Source organism: Stylophora pistillata, chromosome 9 (assembly GCF_964205215.1).
Source record: "Stylophora pistillata chromosome 9, jaStyPist1.2, whole genome shotgun sequence".
Lineage (NCBI taxonomy): Eukaryota > Metazoa > Cnidaria > Anthozoa > Scleractinia > Pocilloporidae > Stylophora > Stylophora pistillata.
The window spans coordinates 19896912-19915027 of record NC_142527.1 but is presented as its reverse complement, the minus strand read 5'-3'; the positions used below and the strand labels follow the sequence as shown (position 1 = coordinate 19915027).

General features: G+C 37.7%; 1 protein-coding gene across 6 annotated transcripts in view; it reads right to left on the bottom strand.

Annotated features, from left to right (window-relative positions):
• Positions 1 to 332: 332 nt before the first annotated feature.
• LOC111344094 (von Willebrand factor D and EGF domain-containing protein) overlaps positions 333 to 18116 on the bottom strand; it is a 36728-nt gene continuing 18944 nt past the window's right edge. For 2 of the 6 annotated variants that reach the window (XM_088733112.1, XM_088733117.1), the window contains 23 exons: positions 15027 to 15290; positions 14732 to 14846; positions 13896 to 14306; positions 13269 to 13379; positions 12826 to 12936; positions 12274 to 12384; positions 11688 to 11798; positions 10939 to 11133; positions 10292 to 10405; positions 9864 to 9977; positions 8326 to 8439; positions 7796 to 7909; positions 7141 to 7254; positions 6735 to 6848; positions 6182 to 6295; positions 5834 to 5947; positions 4452 to 4565; positions 3853 to 3966; positions 3264 to 3407; positions 2715 to 2815; positions 2252 to 2310; positions 2004 to 2158; positions 333 to 1403 (listed from right to left, as the gene is read on the bottom strand). In XM_088733112.1, the coding sequence (XP_088589238.1) occupies positions 943 to 1403; positions 2004 to 2158; positions 2252 to 2310; positions 2715 to 2815; positions 3264 to 3407; positions 3853 to 3966; positions 4452 to 4565; positions 5834 to 5947; positions 6182 to 6295; positions 6735 to 6848; positions 7141 to 7254; positions 7796 to 7909; positions 8326 to 8439; positions 9864 to 9977; positions 10292 to 10405; positions 10939 to 11133; positions 11688 to 11798; positions 12274 to 12384; positions 12826 to 12936; positions 13269 to 13379; positions 13896 to 14306; positions 14732 to 14846; positions 15027 to 15290 (3489 nt within the window). In that variant the 3' untranslated portion in view covers positions 333 to 942. Of the gene's footprint in view, positions 1404 to 2003; positions 2159 to 2251; positions 2311 to 2714; positions 2816 to 3263; positions 3408 to 3852; positions 3967 to 4451; positions 4598 to 5833; positions 5948 to 6181; positions 6296 to 6734; positions 6849 to 7140; positions 7255 to 7795; positions 7910 to 8325; positions 8440 to 9863; positions 9978 to 10291; positions 10406 to 10938; positions 11134 to 11687; positions 11799 to 12273; positions 12385 to 12825; positions 12937 to 13268; positions 13380 to 13895; positions 14307 to 14731; positions 14847 to 15026; positions 15291 to 18116 lie in introns of those variants that run through there. The other 4 variants (XM_088733113.1, XM_088733116.1, XM_088733115.1 and 1 more) reach the window with 4 other exon arrangements.

The following is an 18116-nucleotide window of genomic DNA, read 5'->3' as shown; positions in this document are numbered from 1 at the left end:
CCTCCATTTACCCATTTTGGGTGGAGGAGAGCAATAGCGATAAAACTGAAGTCATGGGGCGTTGAAAAGGTCAATGTGTCAACAATTTTTTTCGCCGATTGTAGATATATCTTCTAAAAGATTATTTAAAAGATAAAACAAAACAAAATAAATGACCGAACTTTATATTATACGCCCGATCTTCATTCCGCCGGCAGACCGAGGTGCGAAGACAATTTCAAAATAAGAGAATTTCCACAGACTTTACTTATCATATATGGCAGGATGGTCATGGTAATTGCCTATAACTGAGTGTATTTTATTGTTTATCTCGGCTGACCATCAAAGAGAGGTCATTTCAATTTTTTTAATCTTGATGAAATTTGGCTGTGATTGCTGTACAAAAGCTGTTACATTGTTACAAACTTCAATTACAGGGAGATGATATCAAAAAGCGCCGCGTCATTCAGCAATAGAGTTTTTAGGAAGCGCAGATTTACATTCTTTTTGTCTGGCGAAGCTTTAGTAATAAACAAAATGAAATTCTTCTTCTCAGCATCCTTTATACCTCGATAGCAAACTAGTAAATGAAAACTGAAAACTAAAGTCAATCACGATTTGGTCGCTGGCGTTTTCCCGCGCTCAAGGCAATTTGGTTGCTTTTACTTTGGTTCCTTATTGTTTCTAATAAATATTGGCAATTGTGATTACTTCAGTTCTTGTTTTTACGACACTCAATCTAAAAGTGCGCAAATCTCCAACAAAGTTAACGACAAAACCTCGAACCATCGTTCAAAGTGATTACAACGCCTTGCAGACGTACTTTAACAAAGTAAACCCAGCCTAGCCGTATTTAAAGCAGTCACTGGTGACCTTTTCAGAGACTAAAAGGGTAAGATAAAGGTTTTGCAACCTTTCAGCTGGAAATTCCACCAATTAAATGGAGGGTACACATTTTTCAACTCAATCTGTTTCCAAAGTATTTTTGTAGATGGAAATCTCCTCATAATACTTCGCATCGCCCTCCCCAGCATTCATATTCTCGTAATTGTCAGGATCATCCGGTCTCTTGATTTCCTGGTAATCACCATCATCAGCTGGTACCTCTTGATAGAGATTTCCTTTATTTGAAAAGTGCAGCTTCTCGTAATGACCAGTGCCTTTCACGATTCCTTTCTCCTCGTAATTAGCAATGTCCTCTTTAGACCGCGCTTCTCTTAACTCATAGGTCTCTTGTTCGTGGAGTGCAACTTCAGAGCGCAACCCTTTTGAGGTGCGTCCAAGCTTAAACCTCTTCTGTTTCTTGAAAAAGCAAACGAGGTAAATGCCAAGAAGGACAAAAATAACGATCCCACCACAAGAAACACCGATGATTAGCGGGTAGGGCAGCCCTTTTTTGTCTTCTTTGGCCGCTTCTGACTGACCTAACGATGATAATAACAACAATGTTTCCAAATAAACTAAATTTTTCCAATGGCCTACTTCTCACTCTTTCTTCTGGTCGGAGATGGTCACTTGTGTCAACGACATTTAGAAGAGGGAAAGGAAAGGTGAAGGGCTCCTGCCTTTTTCAGTTTTAGTCTCTTTCTAGCTTTGAAGTAAATTAAAACCACAGTTGCGAACAGAACACATCTTGGGACAAACAAACAGTTACTGCCAACATGCATTGTTCCCAATCGTTCGGCAAAGTCTTTGAGAATGATATACCTTAGCTTAAATCATTTGCTTTTGATGTTCAAATGGAAGATATATAATCCAAATTCGATCTCGAGCCTTTCCCCCTGATATACAATGATTTCTCGATTCACAATTCTTCACTACCGTTCATGGTGTAACTTCCGAAATTTTATCCGACAGAGGTCATGATAAAGTTTATAGTAACACCAACTTTTGTTCACATTCTCTCTTCCAATACTTAACTAAAATAAAACGTTTTGCGGCTATGTGTAGTAAGTGCATCCGCTCACTTTTTACTTGATGAGACATTATTTTTCATTGTTATAGTTTTTCTAGTTTTAAATTACCCTCACTTTCCTTCACGACTTTCATTGACTTGGGCTCGACAGTCAAAGGACCAAGGTTGCCGTCTTTCACAGCCTTTACTAGTGGAGCCAGTGCTGTATCATGTGACACCATTTGTTTGAATAGCAACTTAAATTTCGCCACGACACTTCCTCGTCTAGGAAAATCAAGAAAAACCAAAACGTAAATTAAATACGTGTTTTCCAGTTCAATGATTTTCATGGCGTCGCTTTTTTTCAATCTCGCTCACCTGAATGATACAATTTGTACATCTATGAAGCTTGCGTCATCAGAATACTGTTTTCGTATCTGTTAGATCAAATAACATAACTTAACATAAACATAGTACTTTAGCGACATGATTCTGCTCTGATTTGTCACCTCCATACATGATTATGTTTAGAAGGAAGGTATCGGCGTAAAAGAATAAAGACGAATGAAGTAGAAAGAATTGTGAGCAACTCTCGTCGCCTTTATTTCGTCAACATCAGTGCGCTTTCATTTAATCTTGATCGTAACATACGATACACGTGCCTTGCGTAATACCTGCATTTTGTTTTGCAGTATTTCTCAGTGCTAACCAAAAAATGTCTTGTAGAAACATTTCCTATGAGTGAAATTTCTAATATCAGTCAAGGAAAGTTTTGCTCCTTTAGCTGTAGCATTTCATCGCAGCATGTTGTTGTGTCAGTTCCAAGATGTACATTCCTTACCTCGTTTTCAAGAATAAATGCTAATTCTTTGTAAGCTGAACTGGTTTCCACTTTGAGATCCTCATTCCATTTCTTGTAAATACGTATTTCAGCAGCCAAGACTGAGAAAAACATTTAATTTTAGCTATTTTAATTGATAAAAACTAACATATATATTTCAAAGTTTTGCATTCAGGCAAAATCTCCTGAGGAGTAGAGGAGGATGTCTTCCTTGCTGCTATTTAAGGCGGATAACACAATATGAATTAGCTCGTAATGTGCCTGCATTAGAGTACTCAGCAAATGGTCACATGTTCTCCATATCTGTTTGTTTTATAGCTTTCTCAAAGATTCTGCCATAAATCGTGTTCAAAATTTGAAGATGAAACAAGATTTTTTGGGCTGTAGGAGCCACCAATGAAAAGAAGTTTGAAGACGAATTGACTCTAAGAGTATGGGCAAGGTTTTTTAAGATTTTGAAGACTTGGACGTCGGTAAAAGAGTACTAAGTATCCTTCCTCCCCATTTATAAAAAAAGTGTTCCGCTCCAAAAATGAATATCTTAAGTACCTGTTCCGTGTTCTACAGTTATTGGTGGAGCTGTATTAGTTTCCTCATAGACTTCAGTTACAAGGATGTGTCGAACCAATGACGATGACCCAGCAGAAACTTTAACTGTAGACGTCGTCACAAGTGAAGGATGTAACAAAACAGCTAAGGATTTGAAAAGCAAGATACCTTATCATCATAAATTAGCTTTGTACCGTATGCCCAGGTAAAAGCCCAGCTGTACTGAACTTTATGGCGGCAATAAAATTTAGAGTTTTGTCCTCATACGTAATGTAAGGATATGAGTCACGCTTTGCAACACCCACTTAAAAAAAAGCCTCAAGTTGAATTGTAACTGCACATGTTTAAGTACTTCTTTTTAGAACGCCTCTTTTGCGATATACTTTCGTCTGAGCATAGAAAGGAGGTGAACATGTGTCCTAGTATATACACCCTTAAGTTGATCGGTGCTCTTCATAATCGTAAAGTTGTTTACCTCCTCCACAACCCAAACGTGATACTACCCTTTCAAAATCCAATTACTAGTTTTATTGCGAGTCTGCAAGGCAAGGATGAAAATAACCAAAACAATTACGAACAAACACAGTACCATTTTCACAACGATCACCAGTGTACTCAGGCAAGCAACTGCATGAGAAGTTGTTGTACCCGTCCACACAAGATGCACCGTTAACACATGTGTGGTTGTCGCAATCGTCAATGTCTGTGTTGGAAAATAGAACAAAAATCAACTCATCTACAATTTACTTTAACTAAACCAACTGCTCAGAATGGACAATCAAACTCCCTGGCAAGAATAGTAGCCCGATATCTCACTCCAAATTATGGCCGCAAACTCGAGGAAGCTGAGCTGTCAAAATGCTCAGAAAAATAGAAAAAAAATCGGCCGAAAAAACCCCACTCCTGTTTTAAATGGCCTCGACACCGTAAGCCTTAAATGAATGATAAAGGCATAATTTAGATAGTTTTGAGTGATGAGTAAGATGGAAATGTGAAGCAAGATTTATCACGTCATCCATATGAAAAATCGCAATCTGTACACGATGTTAACAATGGTTGCTGACAACTGAGATGCGCAGATTGATAAAGACCATAAGCAACGACGAAAATGCAATATTAAAGCTGCAAAGACAGGAAGAATAGATAACGGACATCCAACGGATAGCCCCAGCCTTAACCTAATCTTACCAATTTTACAGCGTTCACCAGTGAACCCAACCATGCACTTGCACGAGAAGTTGTTGATACCATCTACACAGGTCGCCCCATTAGCGCAGCTATGTTCACTACAGTCGTCGATATCTATAGACAAAGCAAGGCTCTGACTTCCCATTCTAAAGTTGAAACGTTGAAATAATAATTCCAAATGGGGATCATTCAGGGGTTAAGGAAAGAAGAAAGGGATCATTTTAGGGTCTGGCATATTTTAGCGGGTTCCTTATGCGCTAATCACATTAGTGAAACGCCTGGTAACAGTTGAGGGTTTAAAGATATAACATAGTTGCAGTATTTTAACTACTATGAAATATGCACAATAAATATGCGTTATTGACCTTGCGTTAAATCAGGATGGTTAGATATTAGCAGAGGTCTTTTTTGTGTGTTTTTATGAACCGAGACCAAGTCTGGGACCATAAAAACAGAAAAGAAGAAGACGGTTCATATTGTGCCATCTTGACAAAACAAGCTTGGCTGATAATATTACAGAGAAAAAATATTTTCCTTTATTAAGGATGAAGACCAATTTTTTTTTTTAATTACGAGAGACAAGTAAGAAATACAATGTATATATGAAGTTCATATATTTTGAACTGCGGTATTAAATACGTATGATGCACGATTCTCGCAGTAAAGAGCGCTATTTATGCAGTAGCGAAAATCAGACCTGAAAAAAATCAGGCCTGTACGGGACTCGAACCGCTGACCTCTGCGATACTAGTGCAGAGGTCAGCGGAAGTTCATAAATTTTGAACTGCGGTATTACATACGTATTTAATACCGCAGTTCAAAATATATGAACTTCATATATACATTGTATCTGATTTATCATCACGGGTTTATTACGAATCAACTTAACGGCCTGTTCCCAGTTGGTTTGTTACCTCAATTGGTAGAGCGCTGCACTAGTATCGCAGAGGTCAGTGGTTCGAATCCCGTACAGGCCTAATTTTTCTTTTTTTCAGGTCTGATTTTCGCTATTGCATAAATAGCGCTCTCTACTGCGAGGATCGTGCATCATACGTACAAGTAAGAAAGCCAGCAATTTTTTCAGCCCAGCGAACCCAGGAGAGTCTCGTATGTTTTTCATCGTCGACATATCCCAAAAAGTACGAACTTTCAGTGTATATCGCTTCTGGTAACTTTTTTTGCGCAAGATCAAAGCGGGCAGTCTCGAACGGCCGAAATGAACCCTTCTTCCTCACTCGGGACGCCAATCAGAACACAAGATTCAGTTCAGACAGCCCATGGGCCCTGCCAACAATATGATTGATAACAATATCAAAGCTGAATGGCAGAAATCTAGAGCAAATGGGTCCTAGAAGGGCACCAAGGTGCACACTTTGCCTTACCAGTTTCACAGCGCTCTCCCCTATATCCTGGTCGACAATTACATGAGAAGTTGTTAACACCATCTACACAGGATGCGCCATCGGCACACGTGTGATTCACACATTCGTCAACGTCTATGATGAAAATAAGAAATGATTGAAACAAAGATAAAAAAAAGAAGATAGAGAAACGTTTGCAAAAGCATTTGCTAACAGACTTCTACTACGAAGTTAAAACATCAAGTAAATAGTCTAATATTTAAATTCAAGCTTATCCAGCCCCTGAAATGATCCTTGACCCCTTCCAATCCATCAAAAATTTTATATGAAGTTACCATATAGTTCCATAAGTATATGTATTGTAATTACTTGTCTCGCAGTAATCCCCAGTGAATCCTTCCAGGCAGTTGCACGAGTAACTGTCAACACCATCAACGCAGAAACCATTTTCAGTGCACGTGTGATTCAAGCAGTCGTTGATGTCTACGAACAGAAGATATCTGGTGAAAATCGATACTCCACGTTAAAAGTTCAAATTAATCTCTTTTCTCTAATACCACTGAAAGCTCCACAATGATGGACTACTTAGAAAGTTAGCTTTTAAAAAAAATGCATGGGCTATATATGCCGTAAGGTCTAGACATTTGAGCTTCCAAAGTAAAAGATTGTGAAATCTCAATAGCCTTCAAACTATTCCTTCAGTTTATGAAGTTTCGCTTGGCCCGTTGGGATAATTTTTGCATTTAATAACTTTCAGAGATCTTAGTTTTTTTTTATCACTTCAGAGAAGTAAACAGTGGAGAAAAACGATCACAGTCAACAGCTACAGGCTATAAGGGAGATATGCACGACACGCGGTGGAACTGTACTAGAGGAGAAAGATAACATCCAACAAGTGCTGTAGCTCCAAACCTAAACTTACCAGTTTCACATTGCTCACTAGTATATCCGGGTAGACAAGAGCACGAGAAGGTGTTAACACCATCTACACAGGCTGCACCATTATCACATGTGTGGTTAAAGCAGTCATCAATGTCTGTAAAAAAAATAATAATCTGAACGGAGCAATGCCTTTTAATAAAAATCAAAGCAGTAGGGTAATTTTGCTTCATTATGCTGATCAACTGCAGTGCCTTAGAGATAAAGAAAGCATAGGATAACTTTCATAACCAAGCGAGGAGTAGTCAATATCATTTTCTTCGGAATTCTACGACTCCACTAAAAAAAAATAATTGAGGAAGTTTACTATGAATTAAAAACTTATTACATTCTTTTAACTCGTGAAATAGAAAAATTAAAATGAAAAATTTTTAACCCATAAAACTCACTTGCTTCACATTGATCTCCAGTGAATCCTGCTAAACAGTTGCACGAATAACTTTCCACCCCATCGACGCAAGATCCGCCATTTCTGCATGTGTGATTAACACAGTCATCAATGTCTGTGAATAAAAAAATTGCCATGAAAACAAAAAAATTTCTGCGTTGCCTTGCAAGTCAAGCCGGTCTCTTTTTTCAGTGTTTTTATGTTCTTATTATTTTCAGTTTTTATTGTGGCTATCATTATTATTATTAAATGTACTATTGCCTTTCCTTTACGAGAAAGAGTTCATTCCAAGATAGCGCACATCATACATTTTCGGTTTCTTCAGCCTAGGCTTTGTTCGAAAGAGTTTATCAAAAGTTATTGTAGCCCAATAAACCCACGAGAGTCTATTATGTTTTTTTTATCGCCGGCACTGTCCAAAAATTCGGAACTTTATGCAGCTTTTGGTAACTTTTTTTTGTTGCGCGGGATCACAGCGGGCAACAAATGAATAGGCCAATCTTTCTCGCTTGCTTTGCCAATCAGAACACAGGATTCACTTCATATTTCCCATGGGCCCTGCCAGATATTTAATCAATTATACTGTCAAAGTTCAGTGACAGAAATCTAGAGCGAACAGATCCTGAAGAGTCGCTAAGATGCAGAGCTAGTCTTACCAGATTCACAGCGTTGTCCCGTATACCCCGGTCGACAATTGCATGAGAAGTCGTTGACACCATCTATACAGGATGCACCATTGGCACAGGTGTGGTTCACACATTCGTCAACGTCTATGAAAATAACGAATAATCGGAACAAAGATTAATCGTTTTGCTGCACAAAAAAGGTAAAGAAACGTTCGCAAAAACAACTGATAGCAGACTACTGATTTAGAAGTTAAAACGTTAACTTAATAATCTAACACTTAAGATTAAGCATATCCAGCCCCTAAAATGATCCTTGGCCTTGAAAAGTCCCCAAGTCGAGCCTGAATCCCTGAACGCGTAAATTAAGAAGGCCTCAGCATTTAGTTCAGGTTAGGCGAGTCCTGTCATCTTACGTGAAAGGCAAACAAGTAACATATGATTTACTTTGAAGGGAAGTTTTATGGGATAGGAGACCGTCCAATCTATCAATCATTTTAGAACGAGTTACCACATAGTTCCATACGTATATGTATTGCAATTACCATACTATCTATACTAACTAGTCTCGCAGTAATCTCCGGTGAATCCTTCCAGGCAGTTGCACGAGTAACTGTCAATACCATCAACGCAGAAACCATTTTCAGTGCACGCGTGATTTAAGCAGTCGTTGAGGTCTGCGAAGAGAAGATATCCGGTGAAAAAACCGACGCTCCAAGCTTAACTCTTCTCTCTATCTCCACTGTAAGCTCTACAATGTTAAACTGCTTAGAAATTTAATTTTAAGAATACATGTACATTACGTGTACGCTATGGGTGCCAATAAAATCAAAAGCTAAAACTTCGCATTGCAAGAATATTGATTTTAAACGTACCAACAGCAGCGATGTCAATCATTAATAATTAGCGATTGATAGCTAAGCCAAAATTACCCATAACCGACTCGTTTATATGAGACTAAAGTAGCCCTGTTTGAGTTTTATTGGTCCGTCTTGTAATTTTTAAAATTAATATTCGATGCGAAGGCAAATAATCTAATTTCTTCTTCTACCAAAGTAAAATTGTCGTAAATATTCTTATGTGGGCTTATCTGAAAGACCCTGAAAGGCCGCAGTGAGCCTATTCTCAAAGACAAATCGAAGTTGGCTATGCCGCTGAAGATACTAAACAACTTTAGTGCCGTAATGCTTTATTTTATGATTTGTCATTCTTTCGAACTACTCATTCTGGACGAAGCATTACCATTAATAGGAGCATATTTCAATTGTCATTAGAGATTGTATTTGTGGATACGGGGCCTTGGTGAGTTTTGTACCTCTATAAAGGAAAACTTGGAACTTAACCATCACGGGTTACTCCCTGCGTAGATCATCGTTAACATTCTACATCTCAGTTATGAGTGGCACTGTGAGAGTAAAGTGTCTTGCCCAAGAACACAATGCAATGCCCCAGCCAGGTCTTGGACCTAGAGAGCGCACTAACCATCAGGCCACCGCGTCTCGAGTCACTGGAAATCGTTCATCAATATCTTTGCAAGACGAAGAGAGTTTTGACAGACCTGTTTGCGATTTAGATGAGCACTCGATCGAAGAGTCAGACTCGCAGGATTAAAAGGTTAGAAAAAGTAATTCAAGAATATTTATTTTTTATTTTTATTTTTTAGTGAAACGTGATCGTCTCGATTTTTGCGTGAACGTGAAAGATTTTTGGACATTATTCGGATGCGTGAAGAGGCCGTGTACTTTTGAGTAAATGAGTTTCTAAAAGGGTATAGGGGACCCCTGTATATGCTATACATGCCGTGAAGTCAAGACATTTGAGCTGTCAAAGTAAAATATTTTGAAATCTCCATAGCACTTCAACCGTTCCTCCATGTACTCAGTTTTCGGCCCATTGAGATTATTTTTGCATTCAATAAGTTTCAGAGTGCACATTTTTTTTTTATCACTTCAGACAAGTAAACAGTGGAGAAATGTGATCGCAGTGAAAAACTACAGGCTATGAGGGAGATATGCACAACACGCAGTGGAGCTGTACTGACTGACAAAAAAAGGAGACAGATAACATTCAACTAGTGCTGTAGCTCCAAACCTAAACTTACCAGTTTCACATTGCTCACCAGTATACCCGGGTAGGCAAGAGCACGAGAAGGTGTTAACGCCATCTACACAGGCTGCACCATTATCACATTTGTGGTTAAAGCAGTCATCAATGTCTGTAAAAAAAATAATAATCTGAACGGAGCATTGCACGTCTTTTTATAAACATTCAAGCAGTAAGGTAATTTTCTTTCATTGCGCTGATCATCTACAGCGCTTTAGAGATAAAGAAAGCATAAGCTAACTTTAAATCATCAAACGAGACATATTTCAGCACATGGTCAATATTTTTCTTTGGAATTTCACGATTCAACAACAAAAACAAAAAATTGAGGAAGTTTACCATGAACTGAAAACATATTGTTTTCTTTTATTTCTCAAAATCAAAAAAAAAATTAATCAGAAAAAAATCAAGACACTCAAAACTCACTTGTTTCACATTGATCTCCAGTGAATCCTGCCATACAGTTACATGAATAATTTTTCACCCCATCGACACAAGATCCGTCATTTCTGCACGTGTGATTAACACAGTCATCAATGTCTGTGAAAAAAAATTGCGATGAAAACAAAAAATGTCTACGCTGCCTTACGAGTTAAGTTGGTCTCTTTTTTCTGTGCTTTTATGTTGTTATTAGTTTCATTTTATTGCGGTTATCACCGTTATTATTAAATGTACGTACTATTCTCAGACACCGCACATCATATATTTCGGTTTCTTGAGACAAGGCTTTGTTCTAAAATAGGTTATCAAAAGTTTTGATTGCGTCCCTCAAAATGTGTACTCGCTCTGATTGGTCGATTTTTCTGTCTATTATTCCCAGCAAAACCCCCTGATACATATCGTAAGATACAGAGCTTTGTTCCCAACCCTTGGATTGATCTGCGAGCAGGCCTTTATTATTTACGCTTGGACACGAACTATTCTATGCCTGCCTGGATAAGCATTTGCCATCTGCGGGTCAAAGGAATATCTTGTAAATTTATGAGAAAATCAAAATAAAAGTAATATAATAATGTACATACAGCCTAGATCTTGAGCTGGGTCATCAAGAGATATTGATTTAACTAAAATACCTTCACAAATTTTCCCATCTCCTGTCAATCCAGGGGGACATGGACCACAGATGATAGAATTTTTATTTTCGTAGCAAGTGACTTTCGGGTAACAGGAATCTTTGGCGCACTTTTCGATAGGTATATCACAGTTTCTACCAGTGAAGCCAGCATAACAGTTACAGGTGTAATTATTTACGAGATCAACACATTTTCCTAAAAAGTGAACGAAAAAGTTAATGGCGTTGAATTTAAACGGATGAATATTTACAAAAACTGCGAAGCTGATTTACGTGCATAAGGTATTCGCAGTAATGAACACTACTTAAGCAGTGTAGTGAAAATAAGGCCCGCAATAAAATTCAGGCCTGTACGGAATTTGAACCGTGGATCTCTGCGATACCGGTGCAGTGCTCTACCAACTGAGCTTATAAACCCGTGAAGCAATGGGTCAATGTTAGAGTCATGTTAATTTCTGCGAAGATAACGGTCTCATATACATATCTTTAACTCTCATGTATGATTTTCACACGTTTACAATCACTGAAAGAGGGAATCGAAATACATCAGTGTGATGACAAAATAAGTGGCCAAAAATAAGTGTATGGCATCCGGTTATCCTCATAACACACATGCACGAATCTAATTTTCATATATTGCTTTAGAGCTTTATATTTTATCACTTTATGGGTATAATTATCACACCCTTTACCTCTACTTATGCCTGGTTTGGGCATGCAAACTGTTATCAAGTCGAAATGGATATTTACCATTCCCGCACGTCAGTTGTAGACAGTCGTTTATGTTCTCTTCGCATTTCGGTCCGGTGAAGCCAGCCGTGCAGTGGCAGGTAAAGTTATTTATCTGGTCCACACACGTTCCTAAAGCATGATTTGTTAAACATTATGGCTATGACAATAATGACAATAATCTTTCACCTAATCGTTAACTTTCGCATTTTGTAGTGATTGCAGCATTATGAATAATCTTCGGTCCGCGCAATTTATAACAACATCCTGCAATGATATAATAATCTTGCAACACAGTAACATTCCACAGTTTGGGTATCCCACTTGAGAATAGAGATTTGTGAAGCATTAGCTTTGGCGTTTTAATGAAGGAAGGGACAGATTACTTAAAAAATCACTACAAGAATGATAGGTCTCAGGTAACATATATCGGCTACATCGGAGAAGAGAAATGCTTGCCACTACCTGTGAAAAAGCATTTATTATTCAAGGATGTTTTGCATATTTTAAAAAAGAAAAAACAAACATTTACGTTGCTAATAACAACCTGTACTTTGTGTTTTTTATCACACATATTTAACATAAGCATAGCATGAGATTCCAGTACCGTGGATGCACGGAGTAGACTTGCATTCGTCAATATTTACATCACAGTCATGACCGGTGAAACCATCGTTGCATTGGCAAGTGTACCCATTAAGAGCATCATGACATATTCCTAACAAAAAGGTTTCAAAAATAACGGTTAAAAAATTTTAAAAAAGAATTGATAGAAACAGAAAAAAAAAGGATGAAAATAGATGAACGGAAAGGCAAATCGATCAATAATTGTTAATGGGCTGGTTAAGGAAGGGGTGAAAGAGTATATAAGTGGGTGGAGGAGTGTTGGAGTGCAGGATTGAAGGAATATAGATGTGCAAGAGCGCGACTGTGAAGAAGTGCAGTGGGTAAGGTGAGCTGGAAAGCGGAAAGTAAGAGAGCTGGAAGGCAGAAGGGCAGAAAGGTTGAAATGCGGGAGTTCAGTGGTGGAGAAGCGCAAGGGAGCAGGATTGCAGAAGTGCAGGAGTACAAGAGTGCTGCAAGGGGGGGGGGGGAGAGATGGCAGTGGTGTGCAAAGATACTGAGAACTTAAAGCGACGATTGCCATTATAATGCTCACCACTCTTGCAAGGTGATGACTGGCAGTCATCAATGTCAATGCTACAGTTCTTCCCTGTGTATCCAGGCTCACAACTGCATCCATATGCATTAACATAGTCAGTGCAGTTACCTTTTTTTAAAAAAAATTACATTTATATTCGTCTAAAAACAAAAAAGGGCTGGTATTCATTTACAGTGTATTCTTACAGAATGCCTATGGAAACCGTTTTACAGATCCCATGATATCAATAAAATGTACGCGGGCACATCAGTCTCACTTGTCCTCATCGTCTTCTTCAAAAGGAATGCAAAATCTTTTGCGCGAATAAGAAAACAAGACAAAATCAATCTCTACTAAGACTTAAGCTCTAGCCGAGAAACTAAATTATAGAAACGCCAAATGCTGTTAACTCCCTCCCTCCACCTCCTCAGGTTAATTGTTTGCAAAAGTTCGAAACTGACCATGATTGCATGGCGAAGAACTGCAGTCGTCATAGTTTTCATTGCATGTCCTTCCAACGTATCCTGGATAGCAGAAGCAGGTGAAATCATCGACTTCATCAACACAACGACCTTCATGGAAAAAAAGGCTGACGGTCAATCCTCAATTGTAAGATAGCATTGAGAAAATAACCACAAAAGGAGGTAAATTATAATTTTGGTAACCAAAGAGAGAAGGGAACCACTGCGCTAGTATTGAGGACCTTGAGATTTTTATTTGTTCTTATAAGATATATAGATCTATTAGTCACCTGAGTATTCCACTTATCTTCTTACAGGATATTATCCTTGATAACTATCATAATGAGCGAGCTTAAAGGCAAATGCAGTGACTACACAAATTTACAATTTTCCTTGTTCACAATCCATGAATAAAAGTTGATATCTGTTTTTCCCTTAGATTTAAGCTATTTGCAGACGTTATGTTTTTGCGTTCTGCGAAAAAAAAAATGGCTGGAAAATATATTTTCGCAAACCTGCAACAAACATAATCTTTTCCTTGAAGTTCAAGGTTTTCCTCGAGCCTCTCTAATGTCCGCAGGAAAATATAAGATGAATATATAAATATTAATTGAGCCTTGTAACTACCTCTTAAACAGGGGTATGATAGACACTCGTTGATGTCCGTCTCACACTTGTCTCCTGTAAATCCAGGAAGGCAATGGCACTTATAATAACCCGATCCTCTTGGTTTATCTAGATGAGGAACGCATCTTCCATTGTTTTGACATTGGCAGGTGACTAAAGATACAGTGATATCGTGCGTGGAAAAGGCCTGACAGGCATCAGTAGCTTTGAGGAAGAAATGGGTCATGATATCTTTAGTCGCATTCCATATCAAAATGTTATCATGTATGATAGCCTCAGTTGGACCTCCATTCACGAGAGAAACTACCACGGGCATGCCTTCTGGATCCAGAACGTCAATAGGCAACTCCAGAGTTTCTTGAAAGACTGCGTAATACTGAGAGGTTGATGCAAATTTTGGGGCAAGGTTTACTATAAATAAAGATAACTAAGGTTGTTAGGATAACGCTTTTTTGTTATCAAAATATGGAGATCACTGAGGCAAATAAGATATAAAAAAATTTAGCCGAAATCGTAATCTTAAGAAAGATAAATTTCCGCCGGTTAAGCTTTTATTATGCAAAAATGAACATGAAGAATTTGCAAATATTACATAGAACATAATTATAATGTGAACAGAAATCTTGGAATAGGCATAAATGGTAGCTAGTGAAATAAAATAGCAAAGTCTACCTTCTTAACACCACGGATAATTTACATAGTTAAAAAATATGTGAATGATTGAGCGAAAAAATGTTGGAGCGGATAAGGAAATGAAAGAGGAAAAAAACAAGTACCATGGGTAAGAAATATTGATAAGGTAGGAATAAATAATGTAGATATAATCGCAAGCTTACCTTGTCGTTTTGTCCACTTCTTTTTGTTGATATCCGGAAGACATTGAGAACAAAAATCATGGGGGTTCATTTCGTTAGCGGCGAAGCAGTATTGATTAATCAAGCAAGAGTTACTCTGAGAGAAAAGCATATTGATAGTGATGATGATGATGATAGTGAACATCATGATCATAAATTTTCATTATAATACGCAAGCAGTTGTTCAGCAAAGCATGAAAAAATTAGGTACAAATCCTTTTGCGGGTTACTATAATAAAAAAAAAACAAACAATAGGAAACACTACAATACACTTACTTTGAGAAAGCATCCTGAAGAAATATTGCAACTCATGCATCCAGAGTCGTATGATATAAATGATAGTTCCTCATGACTTGGGTTTTCGCCGTCATTTGATACTGATATTGTGAGTCCTGCTGCAGGAGTTCCTTCATTGACGTCATCAAAGAAACGTTGCTTGACGGGGGAATCAGGCAAATGACATTCTACTAATACCAAATCTGTCATAACGCCAGGGAATAACTGTATTGTTCTGTTTGGAGTCCAGGAACTATTTATTACCTAAAATTTAATTGAAGTATAATTAATGTTGAAATAAAAGCTTAGTAAGTTGAGAAAGCTTTCCAGACAAATCATGTGTTGTAGCTATTTTTTCCTCTTTTGTTTGTTTTGTTTTGTTTTATCAAAGAAGTACTACAAATTTTGGCTTTTTTCAGTCCTGCTTGCATTCGTGCGTAGTTTTGGATAGCTAGTCAACCTCATCTTCTTTAGAAGAACAATTAATGAAGTAGACACGATTTATAAGAAGGTGGGGGTTTGCAATGCAACAAAAAGACCTCTAAGTTTGAAAGAGTGAAAAACTAGCTTAGTGTCAAGATCATTACAATATTGACTGAAATCAAAGCTTGATTTGCTTTGAGCAGCAATGAAACTGTCATTCTTGTGACTAGGCACAGTGCTTAGGTGAAGTGATACCAGCTTCAAGAGAGGAGTATACGACTCATTAAAACCATTCTCTTTTTATTGCTGGTATTTAGGAATTTACAACAGAAACTGTGTCTAGAGTCTCCGATAAGGAACCTAACCTTCAAATGTGCTAAACCATCGACCAGAGATGCCGCCATTGAAAAATACAAAATAATAAAAATGAGGATAATGATGATAAAAATAAAAATTAAACTAATATTTAACGGGCCCCACGCGCAAAACTGGAACGTGTGGTTCACAAAATGTCCTGGACATCACAAAAAGAAGAAAAGAAGCAACAATAAAAACAAGGACAATAACAAAAGGACAGTGCAAAGAACAAGTTAGCACCACCAAAAACGCTTATTAAGATATTGTTTTAGGGAAAAAGATCTTTTAGATTGTCAAGATATGGAAAAAAAAGAGAAGTGTGACTGTGCTGTGTAACGGGTAAGTGGACTAACTTGTAAACCAAAATTCAAGAAAGCAGTATCCATACTTGGTGCAAGTATTTGGTCTGTTATTGTCATTAATATCATAATTATCGTCATTATCATTAATATAATTATCATCATCATCATTATTGATATACAGATTTAGCCAAGCCTAAAAGCAGCTGCTGTTAGCTGAATCGTCGGGATGAACATTCGACTGAAAGTTGATGGAAATATTCGCTGAAGAGCCGTCGAACGATACATTGGTAAACAGCCGGCCTAGAACTCTCGCTGTTAGACCATCACTGCTGTTTTGTTAACGCCAATTACAGATGGAAGTGCATGGACATGAACTTCTTGCAAAGCTTCAGTGCACGGACCTCCACTAGCGTTGGCAGCTGTAACAGTTGTAGTGGTGCTATATAAAAACCGGCCCAGCCAACTTTTTTTGACATCTTTAGTTGTTTTCCTAAGGAATTAGGGCTGTAGCTGGATATCGAATTCGGGTTGGCGTGACCTGTTAGCTCAGAGATTTCAAGAGGGTGGAAGTGTTCGACGTACTCTTCGTTGACGGTGAAATCTTTTATCGGACAATCATGCTGTTCTTTGATGGCTCCCATCTCTGATTGAGTTACATTTTTTGACCAAAAAAAGAAGGAAAAGCGAGCGGGGATTTTGCAAGCCAACAGCTCCTGAGGGTCACATTTGTTCAATCTGATGATCTGAATAATTATAATTAATCAAATAATTAACTGAATTAAAAGGTTTTAGAGTCTGCTTACTTTAATTAAACTCCAGCAACAGTAAATGATGTTGAAAAGAAAAGAATATTAAACATTCGATACATCATGAAAAACGTCTGTCGAGCTATTAATAATTACAATTGCTTTTCCATGTACACAAACCATATTGAAACATAAGGTATGAATAAATTCAATCTGATTATCACACCAAGTGGGAATGTAGTATCCAAACTCTAGTGAATTAACTTGCAGTTGAATAGGAAAAACTTCAATGTATTACTATCATTATAATTATCACAAACCAATCTCAAAACCAAATTTCTTTCGATTTTATGATCAGTGTGACTTTTTCGATGTGTACCTTTTTAACTCGTTTATTGCGCGTGCGCAAAAACGAGTTGTAGGTATGGTGTGATGAATGGCGCTCGCTCGCTCGCTCGATTGGTCGATTCTTGTAAACTTTTTTCTGTTTTAGGCTTTTGAATGTATTTGATAGTTTTGGGCGAGTGATAAACAAACGAAATGGCGACCTTTGTTGCTAAGAATAGCGTTGGGGTGAAAAAGAAGCAAATGATAATCTTGAAAGAGTAAAAAAGTATACGTTTTTTATTTGTGAATTAATTAGAGTTTGCCCAATCTCCGAATACACTTTTATCTCTTGCAGCGTATATTTCATTTATGGCATCAATACTTCTATTTTTAAATGTATACATCCAAGAAAATGATTATTGTATCCGAAAAAGAGAAAAAAGAAAACAAAGAAGGAAGTTAAGCAAACACCGAATTAATTTGACTACGGCGGACTTAAACCACCTACGTCGCCATCCTTATAATCTCATGACTCACCTTGCCTTTTACTGCAATGCCACCGATACTCGCTCAATCTCATTATTGAAACTTTACGTAAGTAGAAATTTTACATTTAAAACACTGATCTTTTGGTAATTTCAACCGCGGGCTCAAACGACTCGAGTCGCTGCTCGCCGATAGTCCGATTTTGAAGTGTCGCTCACGGCCAACTGCTCGTAAAGTGACTTGTTTGAGGCTTGTTTGGTATTCCTGGAGCTGTATCAACGTTGGAAAATGGTTCACAAGTGGGAACTGCAGCGAAAGAAGCTCAAGCATAAGTTCAATCAATGGATATGCTGTTTCTTCAATAGTGTAACTCGCACTGTGTATGCGTATGTTATTAGTACACTTATAAGTTTGTAATGTATGTTTCCAGATACCTTGAATTAAGGACT